At 48.3% G+C, this 23,832-nt stretch overlaps 1 protein-coding gene across 5 annotated transcripts in view; it reads right to left on the minus strand.

Moving 5' to 3' along the window:
- Positions 1-23,832, minus strand: part of tfr2 (transferrin receptor 2) — a 93,125-nt gene that overhangs the window by 27,404 nt on the left and 41,889 nt on the right. For all 5 annotated transcript variants that reach the window (XM_071334241.1, XM_071334238.1, XM_071334239.1 and 2 more), the window contains 3 exons: positions 15,469-15,608; positions 14,583-14,764; positions 3,722-3,841 (listed from right to left, as the gene is read on the minus strand). In XM_071334241.1, coding sequence (XP_071190342.1) covers positions 3,722-3,841; positions 14,583-14,764; positions 15,469-15,608 — 442 coding nt within the window. The remainder of the gene's footprint in view (positions 1-3,721; positions 3,842-14,582; positions 14,765-15,468; positions 15,609-23,832) is intronic.

Raw genomic sequence — 23,832 nt, forward strand, 5'->3', positions numbered from 1 at the left:
GGTGGTTATATTGTGGCTGTATTATGGTTATATTGTGGTTGTGTTGTGGTTATATTGTGGTTATTTTGTGTTATGGTTATCTTGTGGTTGTGTTTGTGTTGTGGTTGTTTTGTGGTTATATTGCAGTTATATTGTGGTTGTGTTTGTGTTATGGTTGTGTTGTGGTTATATTGTGGTTGTGTTATGGTTATATTGTGGTTGTGTTGTGGTTATATTGTGGTTATGGTTGTGTTATGGTTGTGTTGTGGTTATATTGTGGGTGTCTTATGGTTATATTGTGGTTATATTGTGGTTGTGGTTGTGTTGTGGTTATATTGTGGTTGTGTTGTGGTTATATTGCGGTTGTGTTCTGGTTATATTGTGGTTATATTGTGGTTATATTGTGGTTGTGTTATGGTTATATGGTGGTTATATTGTGGTTGTGTTATGGTTATGGTTGTGTTATGGTTATATTGTGGTTGTGTTTGTGTTATGGTTGTGTTGTGGTTATTTTGTGGTTGTATTGTGCTTATATTGTGGTTATATTGGGGTTGTGTAATGGTTATATGGTGGTTATATTGTGGTTGTGTTATGGTTATATTGTGGTTGTGTTGTGGTTATATTGTGGTTGTTTTGTGGTTATATTGTGGTTGTGTTATGGTTATATTGTGGTTGTGTTATGGTTATATTGTGGTTGTTTTGTGGTTATATTGTGGTTGTGTTATGGTTATGTTGTGGTTATATTGTGGTTGTGTTGTGGTTATATTGTGGTTGTGTTGTGGTTATATTGTGGTTGTGTTGTGGTTATATTGTGGTTGTGTTGTGGTTATATTGTGGTTGTGTTATGGTTAAGTTGTGGTTATATTGTGGTTGTGTTATGGTTATGTTGTGGTTATATTGTGGTTGTGGTTGTGTTGTGGTGTGGTTATATTGTGGTTGTGTTATGGTTATGTTGTGGTTATATTGTGTTTGTGTTATGGTTGTGGTTATGTTGTGGTTGTGTTGTGGTTGTGGTTGTATTGTGGTTGTGTTATGGTTATGTTGTGGTTATATTGTGGTTGTGGTTGTGTTATGGTTGTGTTGTGTTTGTATTATGGTTGTGGTTATGTTGTGGTTGTGTTATGGTTATATTGTGGTTGTGTTTGTGGTATGGTTGTGTTGTGGTTATATTGTGGTTGTGTTTGTGTTATGGTTGTGTTGTGGTTATATTGTGGTTTTGTTTGTGTTATGATTGTTTTGTGGTTATATTGTGGTTGTGTTGTGGTTATATTGTGGTTGTGTTTGTGTTATGGTTGTTTTGAGGTTATATTGTGGTTGTGTTGTGGCTATGTTGTTTTTGTGGTTGTGTTATGGTTATATTGTAGTTATATTGTGGTTGTGTTATGGTTATATTGTGGTTGTGTTTGTGTTGTGGTTGTTTTGTGGTTGTGTCGTAGTTATATTGTGGTTGTGTTGAGGTTAAAATGTGGTTGTGTTGAGGTTGTGTTGTGGTTGTGTCGTGGTTATATTGTGGTTATGTTGTGGTTATATTGTGGTTGTGTTATGGTTATATGGTGGTTATATTGTGGCTGTATTATGGTTATATTGTGGTTGTGTTGTGGTTATATTGTGGTTATTTTGTGTTATGCTTATCTTGTGGTTGTGTTTGTGTTGTGGTTGTTTTGTGGTTATATTGCGGTTATATTGTGGTTGTGTTTGTGTTATGGTTGTGTTGTGGTTATATTGTGGTTGTGTTGTGTTATGGTTGTGTTGTGGTTATATTGTGGTTTTGTTTGTGTTATGATTGTTTTGTGGTTATATTGTGGTTGTGTTGTGGTTATATTGTGGTTGTGTTTGTGTTATGGTTGTTTTGAGGTTATATTGTGGTTGTGTTGTGGCTATGTTGTTTTTGTGGTTGTGTTATGGTTATATTGTAGTTATATTGTGGTTGTGTTATGGTTATATTGTGGTTGTGTTTGTGTTGTGGTTGTTTTGTGGTTGTTTTGTGGTTGTGTCGTAGTTATATTGTGGTTGTGTTGAGGTTACAATATGGTTGTGTTGAGGTTGTGTTGTGGTTGTGTCGTGGTTATATTGTGGTTATGTTGTGGTTTTGTTGTGGTTGTGTTATGGTTATATGGTGGTTATATTGTGGCTGTATTATGGTTATATTGTGGTTGTGTTGTGGTTATATTGTGGTTATTTTGTGTTATGGTTATCTTGTGGTTGTGTTTGTGTTGTGGTTGTTTTGTGGTTATATTGCGGTTATATTGTGGTTGTGTTTGTGTTATGGTTGTGTTGTGGTTATATTGTGGTTGTGTTGTGGTTATATTGTGGTTATGGTTGTGTTATGGTTGTGTTGTGGTTATATTGTGGGTGTGTTATGGTTATATTGTGGTTATATTGTGGTTGTGGTTGTGTTGTGGTTATATTGTGGTTATATTGTGGTTGTGTTGTGGTTATATTGTGGTTATATTGCGGTTGTGTTCTGGTTATATTGTGGTTATATTGTGGTTGTGTTATGGTTATGGTTGTGTTATGGTTATATTGTGGTTGTGTTTGTGTTATGGTTGTTGTGTGGTTATTTTGTGGTTGTATTGTGCTTATATTGTGGTTATATTGTGGTTGTGTTATGGTTATATGGTGGTTATATTGTGGTTGTGTTGTGGTTATATTGTGGTTGTTTTGTGGTTATATTGTGGTTGTGTTATGGTTATATTGTGGTTGTGTTATGGTTATATTGTGGTTGTGTTATGGTTATATTGTGGTTGTGTTATGGTTATGTTGTGGTTGTGTTATGGTTATGTTGTGGTTATATTGTGGTTGTGTTGTGGTTATATTGTGGTTGTGTTGTGGTTATATTGTGGTTGTGTTATGGTTATGTTGTGGTTATATTGTGGTTGTGTTATGGTTATGTTGTGGTTATATTGTGGTTGTGGTGTGGTTATATTGTGGTTGTGTTATGGTTATGTTGTGGTTATGTTGTGGTTGTGTTGTGGTTGTGTTGTGGTTGTGGTTGTATTGTGGTTGTGTTATGGTTATGTTGTGGTTATATTGTGGTTGTGGTTGTGTTATGGTTGTGTTGTGGTTATAATGTGTTTGTATTATGGTTGTGGTTATGTTGTGGTTGTGTTATGGTTATATTGTGGTTGTGTTTGTGGTATGGTTGTGTTGTGGTTATATTGTGGTTGTGTTTGTGTTATGGTTGTGTTGTGGTTATATTGTGGTTTTGTTTGTGTTATGGTTGTTTTGTGGTTATATTGTAGTTGTGTTGTGGTTATATTGTGTTTGTGTTTGTGTTATGGTTGTTTTGAGGTTATATTGTGGTTGTGTTGTGGCTATGTTGTTTTTGTGGTTGTGTTATGGTTATATTGTAGTTATATTGTGGTTGTGTTTGTGTTGTGGTTGTTTTGTGGTTGTGTTGTGGTTGTGTTGTGGTTATATTGTGGTTGTGTTGTGGTTATATTGTGGTTGTGTTGTGGTTATTTTGTGGTTGTGTTGTGGTTGTGTTATGGTTATATTGTGGTTATATTGTTGTTGTGTTATGGTTATATTGTGGTTATGTTGTGGTTATATTGTGGTTGTGGTTGTGGTTGTGTTATGGTTATATTGTGGTTGTGTTATGGTTGTTTTGTGGTTATATTGTGGTTGTGGTTGTGTTGTGGTTGTGTTATGGTTATATTGTGGTTGTGTTATGGTTGTTTTGTGGTTATATTGTGGTTGTGGTTGTGTTGTGGTTATGTTATGGTTGTGTTGTGGTTCGTACCGTTCTGCACCATGGTGCTGAAGGTCCGAGCCAGCTCCAGTAGTATGGCTGTTCCAACCCCGGCCTTCACCGCCCCCGGCCCCCACGCATCTCTCTGGGCCCCCATTATAATGTACTGGTCTACAGGGGGGATAGAGGTATAGGTATTAGGTCAGAATCTACAGTGAGCTCCACATAGTCCCCCATTTTAGGGGACCAAAGTATTGGGACAAATTCTCTTCTATGTTTATTAAAGTAGTCCAACGTGTAGTAGTTGGTCCCATATTCCTAGCACAGATTATCTTGTGGCCAATAGAAGTCAATGCTATATAATGTATTGTGTCATTTTGGAGTCACTTTTATAGTAAATAAGTATATAATATGTTTCTAAAGACTACATTAATGTGGATGTTACCCTGATTATGGATAATCCTGAATGAATCCTGAATAATGATCAGTGAAAAAGTTAGGCATAATTACCATACCCCATACCCTCTACCCTCTACCCCCTATTCCTTACCCTCTAACCCCTATCCCCTACCCTCTACCCCCTACCCTCTACCCCCTATTCCCTACCCCTTACCCTCTAACCCCTATCCCCTACCCTCTACCCCCTACCCTCTAACCCCTATCCCCTTACCCTCTACCCCCTATCCCCTACCCCCTATCCCTTATCCCCTACCTTCTACCCCATACACCCTACCCCCTACCCTCTACCCCCTATCCCCTACCCCCTATCCCTTATCCCCTACCTTCTACCCCATACACCCTACCCCCTAGCCTCTACCCCCTACCCTCTACCCATTTACATTACATTTACATTTAAGTCATTTAGCAGACGCTCTTATCCAGAGCGACTTACAAATTGGTGCATTCACCTTATGATATCCAGTGGAACAACCACTTTACAATAGTGCATCTAACTCTTTTAAGGGGGGGGGGTTAGAAGGATTACTTTATCCTATCCTAGGTATTCCTTAAAGAGGTGGGGTTTCAGGTGTCTCCGGAAGGTGGTGATTGACTCCGCTGACCTGGCGTCGTGAGGGAGTTTGTTCCACCATTGGGGTGCCAGAGCAGCGAACAGTTTTGACTGGGCTGAGCGGGAACTGTACTTCCTCAGAGGTAGGGAGGCGAGCAGGCCAGAGGTGGATGAACGCAGTGCCCTTGTTTGGGTGTAGGGCCTGATCAGAGCCTGAAGGTACGGAGGTGCCGTTCCCCTCACAGCTCCGTAGGCAAGCACCATGGTCTTGTAGCGGATGCGAGCTTCAACTGGAAGCCAGTGGAGAGAGCGGAGGAGCGGGGTGACGTGAGAGAACTTGGGAAAGTTGAACACCAGACGGGCTGCGGCGTTCTGGATGAGTTGTAGGGGTTTAATGGCACAGGCAGGGAGCCCAGCCAACAGCGAGTTGCAGTAATCCAGACGGGAGATGACAAGTGCCTGGATTAGGACCTGCGCCGCTTCCTGCGTGAGGCAGGGTCGTACTCTGCGAATGTTGTAGAGCATGAACCTACAGGAACGGGTCACCGCCTTGATGTTAGTTGAGAACGACAGGGTGTTGTCCAGGATCACGCCAAGGTTCTTAGCACTCTGGGAGGAGGACACAATGGAGTTGTCAACCGTGATGGCGAGATCATGGAACGGGCAGTCCTTCCCCGGGAAGAAGAGCAGCTCCGTCTTGCCGAGGTTCAGCTTGAGGTGGTGATCCGTCATCCACACTGATATGTCTGCCAGACATGCAGAGATGCGATTCACCACCTGGTTATCAGAAGGGGGAAAGGAGAAGATTAATTGTGTGTCGTCTGCATAGCAATGATAGGAGAGACCATGTGAGGATATGACAGAGCCAAGTGACTTGGTGTATAGCGAGAATAGGAGAGGGCCTAGAACAGAGCCCTGGGGGACACCAGTGGTGAGAGCACATGGTGCGGAGACAGATTCTCGCCACGCCACCTGGTAGGAGCGACCTGTCAGGTAGGACGCAATCCAAGCGTGGGCCGCGCCGGAGATGCCCAGCTCGGAGAGGGTGGAGAGGAGGATCTGATGGTTCACAGTATCAAAGGCAGCCGATAGGTCTAGAAGGATGAGAGCAGAGGAGAGAGAGTTAGCTTTAGCAGTGCGGAGCGCCTCCGTGACACAGAGAAGAGCAGTCTCAGTTGAATGACTAGTCTTGAAACCTGACTGATTTGGATCAAGAAGGTCATTCTGAGAGAGATAGCAGGAGAGCTGGCCAAGGACGGCACGTTCAAGAGTTTTGGAGAGAAAAGAAAGAAGGGATACTGGTCTGTAGTTGTTGACATCGGAGGGATCGAGTGTAGGTCTTTTCAGAAGGGGTGCAACTCTCGCTCTCTTGAAGACGGAAGGGACGTAGCCAGCGGTCAAGGATGAGTTGATGAGCGAGGTGAGGTAAGGGAGAAGGTCTCCGGAAATGGTCTGGAGAAGAGAGGAGGGGATAGGGTCAAGCGGGCAGGTTGTTGGGCGGCCGGCCGTCACAAGACGCGAGATTTCATCTGGAGAGAGAGGGGAGAAAGAGGTCAAAGCACAGGGTAGGGCAGTGTGAGCAGAACCAGCGGTGTCGTTTGACTTAGCAAACGAGGATCGGATGTCGTCGACCTTCTTTTCAAAATGGTTGACGAAGTCATCAGCAGAGAGGGAGGAGGGGGAGGAGGGGGAGGAGGATTCAGGAGGGAGGAGAAGGTGGCAAAGAGCTTCCTAGGGTTAGAGGCAGATGCTTGGAATTTAGAGTGGTAGAAATTGGCTTTAGCAGCAGAGACAGAAGAGGAGAATGTAGAGAGGAGGGAGTGAAAGGATGCCAGGTCCGCAGGGAGGCGAGTTTTCCTCCATTTCCGCTCGGCTGCCCGGAGCCCTGTTCTGTGAGCTCGCAATGAGTCGTCGAGCCACGGAGCAGGAGGGGAGGACCGAGCCGGCCTGGAGGATAGGGGACATAGAGAGTCAAAGGATGCAGAAAGGGAGGAGAGGAGGGTTGAGGAGGCAGAATCAGGAGATAGGTTGGAGAAGGTTTGAGCAGAGGGAAGAGATGATAGGATGGAAGAGGAGAGAGTAGCGGGGGAGAGAGAGCGAAGGTTGGGACGGCGCGATACCATCCGAGTAGGGGCAGTGTGGGAAGTGTTGGATGAGAGCGAGAGGGAAAAGGATACAAGGTAGTGGTCGGAGACTTGGAGGGGAGTTGCAATGAGATTAGTGGAAGAACAGCATCTAGTAAAGATGAGGTCAAGCGTATTGCCTGCCTTGTGAGTAGGGGGGGAAGGTGAGAGGGTGAGGTCAAAAGAGGAGAGGAGTGGAAAGAAGGAGGCAGAGAGGAATGAGTCAAAGGTAGACGTGGGGAGGTTAAAGTCACCCAGAACTGTGAGAGGTGAGCCATCCTCAGGAAAGGAACTTATCAGGGCGTCAAGCTCATTGATGAACTCTCCAAGGGCACCTGGAGGGCGATAAATGATAAGGATGTTAAGCTTGAAAGGGCTGGTAACTGTGACAGCATGGAATTCAAAGGAGGCGATAGACAGATGGGTCAGGGGAGAAAGAGAGAATGTCCACTTGGGAGAGATGAGGATCCCAGTGCCACCACCCCGCTGACCAGAAGCTCTCGGGGTGTGCGAGAACACGTGGGCAGACGAGGAGAGAGCAGTAGGAGTAGCAGTGTTATCAGTGGTAATCCATGTTTCCGTCAGTGCCAAGAAGTCGAGGGACTGGAGGGAAGCATAGGCTGAGATGAACTCTGCCTTGTTGGCCGCAGATCGGCAGTTCCAGAGGCTGCCTGAGACCTGGAACTCCACGTGGGTCGTGCGCGCTGGGACCACCAGGTTAGAGTAGCAGCGGCCACGCGGTGTGAAGCGTTTGTATGGTCTGTGCAGAGAGGAGAGAACAGGGATAGACAGACACATAGTTGACAGGCTACAGAAGAGGCTACGCTAATGCAAAGGAGATTGGAATGACAAGTGGACTACACGTCTCGAATGTTCAGAAAGTTAAGCTTACGTTGCAAAAAATCTTATTGACTAAAATGATATAGTACTGCTGGCTGGTGAAATAGGCTAGCTAGCAGTGGCTGCGTTGTTGACTTTGTTTGAAAGTGTAGCTGGCTAGGTAACCTCTAACTGGCTAGGTAACCTCGACAATTACTCTAGACTACACAATTATCTTGGATACAAAGACGGCTATGTAGCCAGCTAAGATCAAACAAATCAAACTGTTGTACTGTAATGAAATGAAATGTAATACTACCTGTAATACTACCTGTGGAGCAAAGCGGAATGCAACTACTCGCTCCAAACCAAACCGGAAGTGCGTATCGTAGAGGGAGAGGCAATAGAAGTGTTGTTTCTTGTATTATTGTCTTTTGTGTCTTTAGAGGACTGCTTCACCTTAATGTCCCCTTTCCCTTTTCTTCTGTCCTTATTTTGTCCCACTTTGTCCCTTCTTTGTCCCTTCTTCTCTTCTGCCAACTAGACACTCCTTGTTAGCTAGCTAGCTTCTTTCAGGAATGTCCCTAGCAACTGCCTAGCAACAGGTAAACAACTTAGCTAGCTAAGAAAACGGTATAATTTTATGAAAAATTGTTACTTTTTCAAAAGCCTTTCTTCTTTGTTTGCTGCTTGTTTGGTCTCCTATTCAGTTTGCAGTTTTCTTTTGATTTTTTTCGATGTACTTTACTCTAAAAAAACATTTAAATTTCAATATTTGTAGGAGCTCATCTTTTCAGCTGCCCCTTATCCCCTACCCTCTACCCCCTACCCTCTACCCCCTACCCTCTACCCCCTATCCCCTACCCTATACCCTATACCCCCTACACTCTACACCCTATCCCCTACCCCCTACCCTCTACCCTCTACCCCCTATCCCTTACACCCTACCCCCTACCCTCTACCCCCTATCCCTTACAGCCTATCCCCTATCCCCTACCCCCTATCCCTTACACCTTACACCCTACCCCCTACCCCCTACCTTCTACCCCTATTCCCTACCCAAACCTATACCCCCTATCCCCTACCCCCTACCCCCTACCCTCTACCCCCTATCCCCTATCCCCTATCCCCTATCCCCTACCCTCTACCCTCTACCCCCTATCCCCTATCCCCTACCCTCTACCCTCTACCCCCTATCCCTTACCCACTACCGCCTACCCTCTACCCCCTATCCCTTACCCCCTACCCCCTACCCTCTACCCCCTATCCCCTACCCCCTACCCACTACCCCCTATCCCCTATCCCCTATCCCCTACCCTCTACCCTCTACCCCCTATCCCTTACCCCTACCCCCTACCCCCTACCCTCTACCCCCTATCCCTTACCCACTACCGCCTACCCTCTACCCCCTATCCCTTACCCCCTACCCCCTACCCTCTACCCCCTATCCCCTACCCCCTATCCCCTACCCTCTACCCCCTATCCCCTATCCCCTATCCCCTACCCTCTACCCTCTACCCCCTATCCCCTATCCCCTACCCTCTATCCCATACCCCCTACCCCCTACCCTCTACCCCCTATCCCCTACCCTATACCCCCTATCCCTTACCCCCTACCCTCTACCCCCTACACCCTATCCCTTACCCCTACCCCCTATCCCTTACCCCCTACCCTCTACCCCCTATCCCTTACCCCCTACCCTCTACACCCTATCCCTTACCCCCTACCCTCTACACCCTATCCCTTACCCCCTACCCTCTACCCCCTATCCCTTACCCCCTACCATCTACCCTCTACCCCCTATCCCCTACCCTCTACCCTTACCCCTACCCCCTACACCCTATCCCTTACCCCTACCCCCTACCCTCTAGCCCCTATCCCTTACCCCCTACCCTATACCCCCTACCCTCTACCCCTATCCCCACCCCCAACCCCTACCCCCTATCCCCTACCCTCTACCCCCTACCCTATACCCCCTACCCTCTACCTCCTACCCTATACCCCCTACCCTATACCCCCTACCCTCTACCCTATACCCCCTACCCTCTATCCCCTACCCCCTACCCTATACCCCCTACCCTCTACCCCCTATCCCCTTCCCTATACCCCCTATCCCTTACCCCCTACCCTCAACCCCCTACACCCTATCCCTTACCCCTACCCCCTACCCTCTAGCCCCTATCCCTTACCCCCTACCCTATACCCCCTACCCTCTACCCCTACCTCTACCCCCTACCCTATACCCCCTACCCTATACCCCCTACCCTCTACCCCCTACCCTATACCCCCTACCCTCTACCTCCTACCCTATACCCCCTACCCTCTACCCCCTACCCTCTACCCTATACCCCCTACCCTCTATCCCTTACCCCCTACCCTATACCCCCTACCCTCTACCTCCTACCCTATACCCCCTACCCTCTACCCCCTACCCTATACCCCTACCCTCTACCCCCTACCCTATACCCCCTACCCTCTACCCCCTACCCTATACCCCCTACCCTCTACCTCCTACCCTATACCCCCTACCCTCTACCCCCTACCCTCTACCCTATACCCCCTACCCTCTATCCCCTACCCCCTACCCCCTACCCTCTACCTCCTACCCTCTACCCCTACCCTATACCCCCTACCCTCTACCCCCTACCCTCTACCCCCTACCCTATACCCCCTATCCCCTATACCCCCTACCCTCTACCCCCTATCCCCTATCCCTTATCCCCTACCCTCTACCCTCTACCCCCTATCCCCTATCCCCTACCCTCTATCCCTTACCCCCTACCCCCTACCCTCTACCCCCTATCCCCTACCCTATACCCCCTATCCCTTACCCCCTACCCTCTACCCCCTACACCCTATCCCTTACCCCTACCCCCTATCCCTTACCCCCTACCCTCTACCCCCTATCCCTTACCCCCTACCCCATACACCCTATCCCTTACCCCCTACCCTCTACCCCCTATCCCCTACCCTCTACCCCCTATCCCTTACCCCCTACCCTCTACACCCTATCCCTTACCCCCTACCCTCTACCCCCTATCCCTTACCCCCTACCATCTACCCTCTACCCCCTATCCCCTACCCTCTACCCTTACCCCTACCCCCTACACCCTATCCCTTACCCCTACCCCCTACCCTCTAGCCCCTATCCCTTACCCCCTACCCTATACCCCCTACCCTCTACCCCTATCCCCACCCCCAACCCCTACCCCCTATCCCCTACCCTCTACCCCCTACCCTATACCCCCTACCCTCTACCTCCTACCCTATACCCTATACCCCTACCCTATACCCCCTACCCTCTACCCTATACCCCCTACCCTCTATCCCCTACCCACTACCCTATACCCCCTACCCTCTACCCCCTATCCCCTTCCCTATACCCCCTATCCCTTACCCCCTACCCTCTACCCCCTACACCCTATCCCTTACCCCTACCCCCTACCCTCTAGCCCCTATCCCTTACCCCCTACCCTATACCCCCTACCCTCTACCCCTACCTCTACCCCCTACCCTATACCCCCTACCCTATACCCCCTACCCTCTACCCCCTACCCTATACCCCCTACCCTCTACCTCCTACCCTCTACCCCCTACCCTCTACCCCCTACCCTCTACCCTATACCCCCTACCCTCTATCCCTTACCCCCTACCCTATACCCCCTACCCTCTACCTCCTACCCTATACCCCCTACCCTCTACCCCCTACCCTCTACCCTATACCCCCTACCCTCTATCCCCTACCCCCTACCCTATACCCCCTACCCTCTACCTCCTACCCTCTACCCCTACCCTATACCCCCTACCCTCTACCCCCTACCCTCTACCCCCTACCCTATACCCCCTATCCCCTATACCCCCTATCCCCTATCCCCTACCCCCTACCCTATACCCCCTACCCTCTACCTCCTACCCTATACCCCCTACCCTCTACCCCCTACCCTATACCCCCTACCCTCTACCTCCTACCCTATACCCCCTACCCTCTACCCCCTACCCTCTACCCTATACCCCCTACCCTCTATCCCCTACCCCCTACCCTATACCCCCTACCCTCTACCTCCTACCCTATACCCCCTACCCTCTCCCCCCTACCCTATACCCCCTACCCTCTACCCCCTACCCTATACCCCCTACCCTATACCCCCTATCCCTTACCCCCTACCCTCTACCTTCTACCCTCTACCTCCTACCCTATACCCCCTACCCTCTACCCCCTACCCTCTACCCTATACCCCCTACCCTCTACCTCCTACCCTATACCCCCTACCCTCTACCCCCTACCCTCTACCCTATACCCCCTACCCTCTACCCCCTATCCCTTACCCCCTACCCCCTACCCTCTACACCCTATCCCTTACCCCTACCCTTTACCCCCTATCCCTATATAGACTGGTGACATCAAGAATATAATTTTATATAATATAATATAATCATGGTCCATAGGAAATCTAAGGACAGGAATACCCTCCTGAGAGGCGACAGCTTCCATCCACGTCCACTTATTAAAATTTTCCCTAGAAGTCAATTCAGTCGTATCAGAAGAATAAGCAGCTCTGAGGCCTCTTATCAGAAACAGACCACGGACCTCAACACAAAGGTTTAAGGAAAGGGGGTACAAAGACAATTTGGGTAAAACATGCCAATAATCGTTTTGAAGGACTAACAAAGTTATTCAACCAAAAGTCAAAGAAAAAGCAGAACATTTCCCATCATGCTTCACCCAATACTCACCATTGAGGAAGGCATTAAAGGACATTAACAGGAAGCACTGGTACATTATTGATACTGACCCACAATTGAAACCAATTTTTAAATATCCCCAACACATGGTCTTTAAAAGACACCCCAAACGTGAGAGACCGTGTGGTTAAATCTGATTACCCACCAGAGGAAAGGGAAACGTGGACGAGGCTCCGGAAGGGAGTTACAAATGTGACCGATGTCCTCGATGCAGCTTCACGTACAAATACAACTCATTTACCCCCCAGCACAGGACTACGATTTAAGATCAAAGGCCTGATTACTTGCATGTCCACCAATGTTATTTACATGTTGAAATGTCCTTGTGGTCGGTCTTACGTAGGGAAAACCCGTAGGAGCCTTAAGACACGGATCAGTGAACACGGACAGGGAAAACCCGTAGGAGCCTTAAGACACGGATCAGTGAACACGGACAGGGAAAACCCGTAGGAGCCTTAAGACACGGATCAGTGAACACGGACAGGGAAAACCCGTAGGAGCCTTAAGACACGGATCAGTGAACACGGACAGGGAAAACCCGTAGGAGCCTTAAGACACGGATCAGTGAACACGGACAGGGAAAACCCGTAGGAGCCTTAAGACACGGATCAGTGAACACGGACAGGGAAAACCCGTAGGAGCCTTAAGACACGGATCAGTGAACACGGACAGGGAAAACCCGTAGGAGCCTTAAGACACGGATCAGTGAACACGGACAGGGAAAACCCGTAGGAGCCTTAAGACACGGATCAGTGAACACGGACAGGGAAAACCCGTAGGAGCCTTAAGACACGGATCAGTGAACACGGACAGGGAAAACCCGTAGGAGCCTTAAGACACGGATCAGTGAACACGGACAGGGAAAACCCGTAGGAGCCTTAAGACACGGATCAGTGAACACGGACAGGGAAAACCCGTAGGAGCCTTAAGACACGGATCAGTGAACACGGACAGGGAAAACCCGTAGGAGCCTTAAGACACGGATCAGTGAACACGGACAGGGAAAACCCGTAGGAGCCTTAAGACACGGATCAGTGAACACGGACAGGGAAAACCCGTAGGAGCCTTAAGACACGGATCAGTGAACACGGACAGGGAAAACCCGTAGGAGCCTTAAGACACGGATCAGTGAACACGGACAGGGAAAACCCGTAGGAGCCTTAAGACACGGATCAGTGAACACGGACAGGGAAAACCCGTAGGAGCCTTAAGACACGGATCAGTGAACACGGACAGGGAAAACCCGTAGGAGCCTTAAGACACGGATCAGTGAACACGGACAGGGAAAACCCGTAGGAGCCTTAAGACACGGATCAGTGAACACGGACAGGGAAAACCCGTAGGAGCCTTAAGACACGGATCAGTGAACACGGACAGGGAAAACCCGTAGGAGCCTTAAGACACGGATCAGTGAACACGGACAGGGAAAACCCGTAGGAGCCTTAAGACACGGATCAGTGAACACGGACAGGTGAGACAAAACATCTGGTTGCTGCTCCTTTTGTACAAGCTGGACATTCTATTAACTCTCTGAGATACACTGGAGTAGAAACGGACAAGACGTCACGCAGGGGACAACGAGAGGAAACGTCTTCATAGGGAATCTTTCTGGATCTACAGGCTCAGCACACTGTCTCCTCTCGGCCTTAACGAGGAGTTTGACTTGAAACTGTTTTATATGTCTAAATTGTGTTTTTGTTTTTTAATATTGAATATTGTACTTATATTACTGTCAATATTGATCACATTCCCTGTGTATGATCATATATTTTGATGCATTTAATGGTAATATTGCGATACTAATGTTACACATTTTGTTTTATCTCCTGTTTCAGGAAGTGATGTCATTATTATTCATGATTCATTCAGGACTATCCATAATCATGGTAGCATCCACATTAACGTACAATTTGCCACTGTACCAATACTTCTGGAGCTCACTCTACTCTCTCCCTCCTCCCGCTCTCCCTCCTCCCGCTCTCCCTCCTCTCGCTCTCCCTCCTCTCACTCTCCCTCCTCTCGCTCTCCCTCCTCTCGCTCTCCCTCCTCCCGCTCTCCCTCCTCCCGCTCTCCCTCCTCCCGCTCTCCCTCCTCTCGCTCTCCCTCCTCTCGCTCTCCCTCCTCCCGCTCTCCCTCCTCCCGCTCTCCCTCCTCTCGCTCTCCCTCCTCCCGCTCTCCCTCCTCCCGCTCTCCCTCCTCCCGCTCTCCCTCCTCTCACCAGGTTCTATCCTTCCATCCAGAGACGAGAAGATGTTGTTCAGTAGAACAGGAGTCATGGTGTTATAGACCCCCATCCTGATCCTCCTGCCGTCTCCAGAGGTGAAGCCCCGCCCCAGGACACAATGGACGTATGGCAACCGGCCCTGCCAACCGCGCGGGCACACTGGACCCGTCAACTGACTGGGGGAGGAGGGGTGAGGTGGAGGGAGAAAGGGGTGAGGAGGAGGGAGAGAAGGAAGTTTGACTCACACCTGGGACATCAGAGGGAAGGGTGAGGTGGAGGGAGAAAGGGGTGAGGTGGAGGGAGAAAGGGATGAGGTGGAGGGAGAGAAGGAGGTTTGACTCACACCTGGGACACCAGAGGGAAGGGTGAGGTGGAGGGAGAAAGGGGTGAGATGGAGGGAGAGAAGGATGTTTGACTCACACCTGGGACACCAGAGGGAAGGGTGAGGTGGAGGGAGAAAGGGGTGAGGTGGAGGGAGAGAAGGAGGTTTGACTCACACCTGGGACACCAGAGGGAAGGGTGAGGTGGAGGGAAAAAGGGGTGAGATGGAGGGAGAGAAGGATGTTTGACTCACACCTGGGACACCAGAGGGAAGGGTGAGGTGGAGGCAGAAAGAGGTGAGGTGGAGGGAGAGAAGGATGTTTGACTCACACCTGGGACATCAGAGGGAAGGGTGAGGTGGAGGGAGAAAGGGGTGAGGTGGAGGGAGAAAGGGGTGAGGTGAAGGGAGAGAAGGATGTTTGACTCACACCTGGGACATCAGAGGGAAGGGTGAGGTGGAGGGAGAAAGGGGTGAGGTGGAGGGAGAAAGGGGTGAGGTGGAGGGAGAGAAGGATGTTTGACTCACACCTGGGACACCAGAGGGAAGGGCGAGGCTTACCTGAGTAGCTTGGAGGCTACGTTGGCACTGATTGGCTGAGCAGGGATGACAGGCAGGCCAGAGGACTGTGTGGGCGGGAACTGGGTGTGGTTGAAGGAGGGGAAGCCAGGGGTGAAGGGGTCGCCTGATCCCAGATGGACCTGTTGATTGGATGGGAGGGGGAGGGTTCTTAATAAGGGTGTTTTAACATTAAGAACCTGAAACCAATGTTGTTGTTTTCTCAACACAACATGTGAATCACAAAACTACTACGAACAGGTTGCGATCATCATCCAGGGAATCAACATTAAACACCCAACGCAACAGTAACGTTAGGAGAGCTGCAACAGTAACGTTAGGAGAGCTGCAACAGTAACGTTAGGAGAGCTGCGACTTTACAATCATTTGCCACGGATATAAAGCCACACATCATCGTTGTTAACGGTGGCAGAGAAAGGCCTTAAACAGCTCTGTCCTGAGTCAACACAGAGAAAGGCCTTAAACAGCGCTGTCCTGAGTCAACACAGTGAAAGGCCTTAAACAGCTCTGTCCTGAGTCAACACAGTGAAAGGCCTTAAACAGCCCTGTCCTGAGTCAACACAGAGAAAGGCCTTAAACAGCTCTGTCCTGAGTCAACACAGAGAAAGGCCTTAAACAGCTCTGTCCTGAGTCAACACAGAGAAAGGCCTTAAACAGCGCTGTCCTGAGTCAACACAGAGAAAGGCCTTAAACAGCTCTGTCCTGAGTCAACACAGTGAAAGGCCTTAAACAGCTCTGTCCTGAGTCAACACAGTGAAAGGCCTTAAACAGCTCTGTCCTGAGTCGACACAGTGAAAGGCCTTAAACAGCGCTGTCCTGAGTCAACACAGTGAAAGGCCTTAAACAGCCCTGTCCTGAGTCAACACAGTGAAAGGCCTTAAACAGCTCTGTCCTGAGTCAACACAGGGAAAGGCCTTAAACAGCTCTGTCCTGAGTCAACACAGAGAAAGGCCTTAAACAGCTCTGTCCTGAGTCAACACAGTGAAAGGCCTTAAACAGCTCTGTCCTGAGTCAACACAGAGAAAGGTCTTAAACAGCTCTGTCCTGAGTCAACACAGTGAAAGGCCTTAAACAGCTCTGTCCTGAGTCAACACAGGGAAAGGCCTTAAACAGCTCTGTCCTGAGTCAACACAGAGAAAGGCCTTAAACAGCTCTGTCCTGAGTCAACACAGTGAAAGGCCTTAAACAGCTCTGTCCTGAGTCAACACAGTGAAAGGCCTTAAACAGCTCTGTCCTGAGTCAACACAGAGAAAGGTCTTAAACAGCGCTGTCCTGAGTCAACACAGTGAAAGGCCTTAAACAGCCCTGTCCTGAGTCAACACAGTGAAAGGCCTTAAACAGCTCTGTCCTGAGTCAACACAGTGAAAGGCCTTAAACAGCTCTGTCCTGAGTCAACACAGGGAAAGGCCTTAAACAGCTCTGTCCTGAGTCAACACAGTGAAAGGCCTTAAACAGCTCTGTCCTGAGTCAACACAGTGAAAGGCCTTAAACAGCTCTGTCCTGAGTCAACACAGGGAAAGGCCTTAAACAGCTCTGTCCTGAGTCAACACAGTGAAAGGCCTTAAACAGCTCTGTCCTGAGTCAACACAGTGAAAGGCCTTAAACAGCTCTGTCCTGAGTCAACACAGTGAAAGGCCTTAAACAGCTCTGTCCTGAGTCAACACAGAGAAAGGCCTTAAACAGCTCTGTCCTGAGTCAACACAGTGAAAGGCATTAAACAGCTCTGTCCTGAGTCAACACAGAGAAAGGCCTTAAACAGCTCTGTCCTGAGTCACAGTGAAAGGCCTTAAACAGCTCTGTCCTGAGTCAACACAGGGAAAGGCATTAAACATCTCTGTCCTGAGTCAACACAGAGAAAGGCCTTAAACAGCTCTGTCCTGAGTCAACACAGAGAAAGGCCTTAAACAGCTCTGTCCTGAGTCAACACAGTGAAAGGCCTTAAACAGCTCTGTCCTGAGTCAACACAGTGAAAGGCCTTAAACAGCTCTGTCCTGAGTCAACACAGAGAAAGGCCTTAAACAGCTCTGTCCTGAGTCAACACAGAGAAAGGCCTTAAACAGCGCTGTCCTGAGTCAACACAGTGAAAGGCCTTAAACAGCCCTGTCCTGAGTCAACACAGTGAAAGGCCTTAAACAGCTCTGTCCTGAGTCAACACAGGGAAAGGCCTTAAACAGCTCTGTCCTGAGTCAACACAGAGAAAGGCCTTAAACAGCTCTGTCCTGAGTCAACACAGTGAAAGGCCTTAAACAGCTCTGTCCTGAGTCAACACAGGGAAAGGCCTTAAACAGCTCTGTCCTGAGTCAACACAGAGAAAGGCCTTAAACAGCTCTGTCCTGAGTCAACACAGTGAAAGGCCTTAAACAGCTCTGTCCTGAGTCAACACAGAGAAAGGTCTTAAACAGCTCTGTCCTGAGTCAACACAGTGAAAGGCCTTAAACAGCTCTGTCCTGAGTCAACACAGGGAAAGGCCTTAAACAGCTCTGTCCTGAGTCAACACAGAGAAAGGCCTTAAACAGCTCTGTCCTGAGTCAACACAGTGAAAGGCCTTAAACAGCTCTGTCCTGAGTCAACACAGTGAAAGGCCTTAAACAGCTCTGTCCTGAGTCAACACAGAGAAAGGTCTTAAACAGCGCTGTCCTGAGTCAACACAGTGAAAGGCCTTAAACAGCCCTGTCCTGAGTCAACACAGTGAAAGGCCTTAAACAGCTCTGTCCTGAGTCAACACAGTGAAAGGCCTTAAACAGCTCTGTCCTGAGTCAACACAGGGAAAGGCCTTAAACAGCTCTGTCCTGAGTCAACACAGTGAAAGGCCTTAAACAGCTCTGTCCTGAGTCAACACAGTGAAAGGCCTTAAACAGCTCTGTCCTGAGTCAAACACTAGAGGGAAAGGCCTTAAACAGCTCTGTCCTGAGTCAACACAGTGAAAGGCCTTAAACAGCTCTGTCCTGAGTCAACACAGTGAAAGGCCTTAAACAGCTCTGTCCTGAGTCAACACAGTGAAAGGCCTTAAACAGCTCTGTCCTGAGTCAACACAGAGAAAGGCCTTAAACAGCTCTGTCCTGAGTCAACACAGTGAAAGGCCTTAAACAGCTCTGTCCTGAGTCAACACAGAGAAAGGCCTTAAACAGCTCTGTCCTGAGTCACAGTGAAAGGCCTTAAACAGCTCTGTCCTGAGTCAACACAGGGAAAGGCATTAAACATCTCTGTCCTGAGTCAACACAGAGAAAGGCCTTAAACAGCTCTGTCCTGAGTCAACACAGAGAAAGGCCTTAAACAGCTCTGTCCTGAGTCAACACAGTGAAAGGCCTTAAACAGCTCTGTCCTGAGTCAACACAGTGAAAGGCCTTAAACAGCTCTGTCCTGAGTCAACACAGAGAAAGGCCTTAAACAGCTCTGTCCTGAGTCAACACAGAGAAAGGCCTTAAACAGCGCTGTCCTGAGTCAACACAGTGAAAGGCCTTAAACAGCCCTGTCCTGAGTCAACACAGTGAAAGGCCTTAAACAGCTCTGTCCTGAGTCAACACAGGGAAAGGCCTTAAACAGCTCTGTCCTGAGTCAACACAGAGAAAGGCCTTAAACAGCTCTGTCCTGAGTCAACACAGTGAAAGGCCTTAAACAGCTCTGTCCTGAGTCAACACAGAGAAAGGTCTTAAACAGCTCTGTCCTGAGTCAACACAGTGAAAGGCCTTAAACAGCTCTGTCCTGAGTCAACACAGGGAAAGGCCTTAAACAGCTCTGTCCTGAGTCAACACAGAGAAAGGCCTTAAACAGCTCTGTCCTGAGTCAACACAGTGAAAGGCCTTAAACAGCTCTGTCCTGAGTCAACACAGTGAAAGGCCTTAAACAGCTCTGTCCTGAGTCAACACAGAGAAAGGTCTTAAACAGCGCTGTCCTGAGTCAACACAGTGAAAGGCCTTAAACAGCCCTGTCCTGAGTCAACACAGTGAAAGGCCTTAAACAGCTCTGTCCTGAGTCAACACAGTGAAAGGCCTTAAACAGCTCTGTCCTGAGTCAACACAGAGAAAGGCCTTAAACAGCTCTGTCCTGAGTCAACACAGTGAAAGGCCTTAAACAGCTCTGTCCTGAGTCAACACAGTGAAAGGCCTTAAACAGCTCTGTCCTGAGTCAACACAGGGAAAGGCCTTAAACAGCTCTGTCCTGAGTCAACACAGTGAAAGGCCTTAAACAGCTCTGTCCTGAGTCAACACAGTGAAAGGCCTTAAACAGCTCTGTCCTGAGTCAACACAGTGAAAGGCCTTAAACAGCTCTGTCCTGAGTCAACACAGAGAAAGGCCTTAAACAGCTCTGTCCTGAGTCAACACAGTGAAAGGCCTTAAACAGCTCTGTCCTGAGTCAACACAGAGAAAGGCCTTAAACAGCTCTGTCCTGAGTCACAGTGAAAGGCCTTAAACAGCTCTGTCCTGAGTCAACACAGGGAAAGGCATTAAACATCTCTGTCCTGAGTCAACACAGAGAAAGGCCTTAAACAGCTCTGTCCTGAGTCAACACAGAGAAAGGCCTTAAACAGCTCTGTCCTGAGTCAACACAGTGAAAGGCCTTAAACAGCTCTGTCCTGAGTCAACACAGTGAAAGGCCTTAAACAGCTCTGTCCTGAGTCAACACAGAGAAAGGCCTTAAACAGCTCTGTCCTGAGTCAACACAGAGAAAGGCCTTAAACAGCGCTGTCCTGAGTCAACACAGTGAAAGGCCTTAAACAGCCCTGTCCTGAGTCAACACAGTGAAAGGCCTTAAACAGCTCTGTCCTGAGTCAACACAGGGAAAGGCCTTAAACAGCTCTGTCCTGAGTCAACACAGAGAAAGGCCTTAAACAGCTCTGTCCTGAGTCAACACAGTGAAAGGCCTTAAACAGCTCTGTCCTGAGTCAACACAGAGAAAGGTCTTAAACAGCTCTGTCCTGAGTCAACACAGTGAAAGGCCTTAAACAGCTCTGTCCTGAGTCAACACAGGGAAAGGCCTTAAACAGCTCTGTCCTGAGTCAACACAGAGAAAGGCCTTAAACAGCTCTGTCCTGAGTCAACACAGTGAAAGGCCTTAAACAGCTCTGTCCTGAGTCAACACAGAGAAAGGTCTTAAACAGCGCTGTCCTGAGTCAACACAGTGAAAGGCCTTAAACAGCCCTGTCCTGAGTCAACACAGTGAAAGGCCTTAAACAGCTCTGTCCTGAGTCAACACAGTGAAAGGCCTTAAACAGCTCTGTCCTGAGTCAACACGGGGAAAGGCCTTAAACAGCTCTGTCCTGAGTCAACACAGTGAAAGGCCTTAAACAGCTCTGTCCTGAGTCAACACAGTGAAAGGCCTTAAACAGCTCTGTCCTGAGTCAACACAGGGAAAGGCCTTAAACAGCTCTGTCCTGAGTCAACACAGTGAAAGGCCTTAAACAGCTCTGTCCTGAGTCAACACAGTGAAAGGCCTTAAACAGCTCTGTCCTGAGTCAACACAGTGAAAGGCCTTAAACAGCTCTGTCCTGAGTCAACACAGAGAAAGGCCTTAAACAGCTCTGTCCTGAGTCAACACAGTGAAAGGCCTTAAACAGCTCTGTCCTGAGTCAACACAGAGAAAGGCCTTAAACAGCTCTGTCCTGAGTCAACACAGTGAAAGGCCTTAAACAGCTCTGTCCTGAGTCAACACAGGGAAAGGCATTAAACATCTCTGTCCTGAGTCAACACAGAGAAAGGCCTTAAACAGCTCTGTCCTGAGTCAACACAGTGAAAGGCCTTAAACAGCTCTGTCCTGAGTCAACACAGTGAAAGGCCTTAAACAGCTCTGTCCTGAGTCAACACAGAGAAAGGCATTAAACAGTTCTGTCCTGAGTCAACACAGTGTCCTGTCTGCTGCTGCGTTTAGCTGCCCCTGGGGCTGCCCCCCCCCTATTACTGCGGCTTTGGAAACATACGGAAATACGGACCGATTGGCCGATACATTTTTCTTATTGCTTTAACAGAAAACCGGTAAAAAAAAGTGTCTGTTTAAATATTAAGAAAAATTGTTAGAGCTGAGGGATGTAGAGGAGGGATTTGGCCCCATCTGGTGGCTAAATGACTCTTTACAAGCTGTGGCAGCGCTCCAAAGACAGCCATCAGGGCTGCAGCAACAGGTCATAGGTCATGGAGTCGTATTCACACAGGAGAGAGAGAGGAGGCAGAGAGAGGAGACAGACAAAGACAGAGAGAGAGAGAGAGAGTCCCATCCACCAAACTACCAAGTGTGAAACAGGGAAGGGATTCAGGGAGTATGCTAATTTGGTATAGAGCCGACCTTAAATTAATCAAAACAGGAACATTTTACATTTGACTAGAAATTCAAAAGGAAATTATCTTAACAGAGAAAAATGTCCTCCTGTGTGATACCTATATCCCCGCACTAGAATCCCCATACTTTAATGAAGACAGCTTCTCCATCCTGGAGGGGGAAATCAATCATTTCCAGGCCCAGGGACATGTACTAGTCTGTGGCGACCTAAATGCCAGAACTGGACAAGAACCTGACACCCTCAGCACACAGGGGGACAAACACCTACCTGGAGGAGACAGCATTCCCTCCCCCATATGGCCCCCTAGGCACAACTATGACAACATAACCAACAAAAACGGGTCACAACTCCTGCAGCTCTGTCGCATGCTGGATATGTACATAGTCAATGGTAGGCTTCGAGGGGACTCCTATGGTAGGTACACCTATAGCTCATCTCTTGGCAGCAGTACTGTAGACTACTTTATCACTGACCTCAACCCAGAGTCTCTCAGAGCGTTCACAGTCAGCCCACTGACACCCCTAACAGACCACAGCTAAATCACAGTCTACTTGAACAGAGCAATTCTCAATCATCAGGCATCAAAGCCAAAGGAGCAGAATAATATTAAGAAATACTATAGATGGAAGGAAAGTAGTGTGGAAACCTACCAAAACACTATTAGGCAACGACAAATTCAATCCCTTTCAGACAACTTCCTGGGTAAAACGTTCCACTGTAATGGTGAAGGTGTAAACTTGGCAGTAGAGAATCTTAAAAGTATATTTGACCTCTCAGCTTCCCTATCAAATCTAAAAATCTCAAATAGAAAACCAAAGAAAATGAACAACAATGACAAATGGTTTGATGAAAAACCTAAGAAATTTAGAAACCTGTCCAACCACAAACATAGAGACCCAGAAAACCTGAGTCTACTCCTTCACTAGGGTGAATCACTAAAACAATACAGAAATACACTACGGAAAAAGAAGGAACAGCACGTCAGAAATCAGCTCAATATAACTGAAGAATCCATAGAATCTAACCACTTCTGGGAAGTTGGAAAACACTAAACAAACAACAACACGAAGAGTTATCTATCCAAAATGGAGATGTATGGGTAAACCACTTCTCCCATCATGTTGGCTCTATAACAAAGAATAAAGAGCAAAAACATATACATGATCAAATACAAATCTTAGAATCAACTATTAAAGACTACCAGAACCCACTCGATTCTCAAATTACCTTGAATGAGCTACAGGACAAAATAAAAACCCTCCAACCCAAAAAGGCCTGTGGTGGTGTTGACAGACAGACAGACAGACAGACAGACAGACAGACAGACAGACAGACAGACAGACAGACAGACAGACAGACAGACAGACAGACAGACAGACAGACAGACAGACAGACAGACAGACAGACAGACAGACAGACAGACAGACAGACAGACAGACAGACAGACAGACAGACAGACAGACAGACAGACAGACAGACAGACAGACAGACAGACAGACAGACAGACAGACAGACAGACAGACAGACAGACAGACAGACAGACAGACAGACAGACAGACAGACAGACAGACAGACAGACAGACAGACAGACAGACAGACAGACAGACAGACAGACAGACAGACAGACAGACAGACAGACAGACAGACAGACAGACAGACAGACAGACAGACAGACAGACAGACAGACAGACAGACAGACAGACAGACAGACAGACAGACAGACAGACAGACAGACAGACAGACAGACAGACAGACAGACAGACAGACAGACAGACAGACAGACAGACAGACAGACAGACAGACAGACAGACAGACAGACAGACAGACAGACAGACAGACAGACAGACAGACAGACAGACAGACAGACAGACAGACAGACAGACAGACAGACAGACAGACAGACAGACAGACAGACAGACAGACAGAGAGGAGACAGAGACACAGAGCTGTGAAGCTCTGTCACAATTGTTGGAGCAGCCAGGAAGAGACGTCAATATGATTAAGGTTTGAAGCTCACTCTGTCCTGGGGTGAAAGACCATCTTCCCCAGTATGGAAGTTTACTCTAGTTATTGCC

This window comes from Salvelinus alpinus, chromosome 11 (assembly GCF_045679555.1).
Source record: "Salvelinus alpinus chromosome 11, SLU_Salpinus.1, whole genome shotgun sequence".
Classification (NCBI taxonomy): Eukaryota; Metazoa; Chordata; class Actinopteri; order Salmoniformes; family Salmonidae; genus Salvelinus; species Salvelinus alpinus.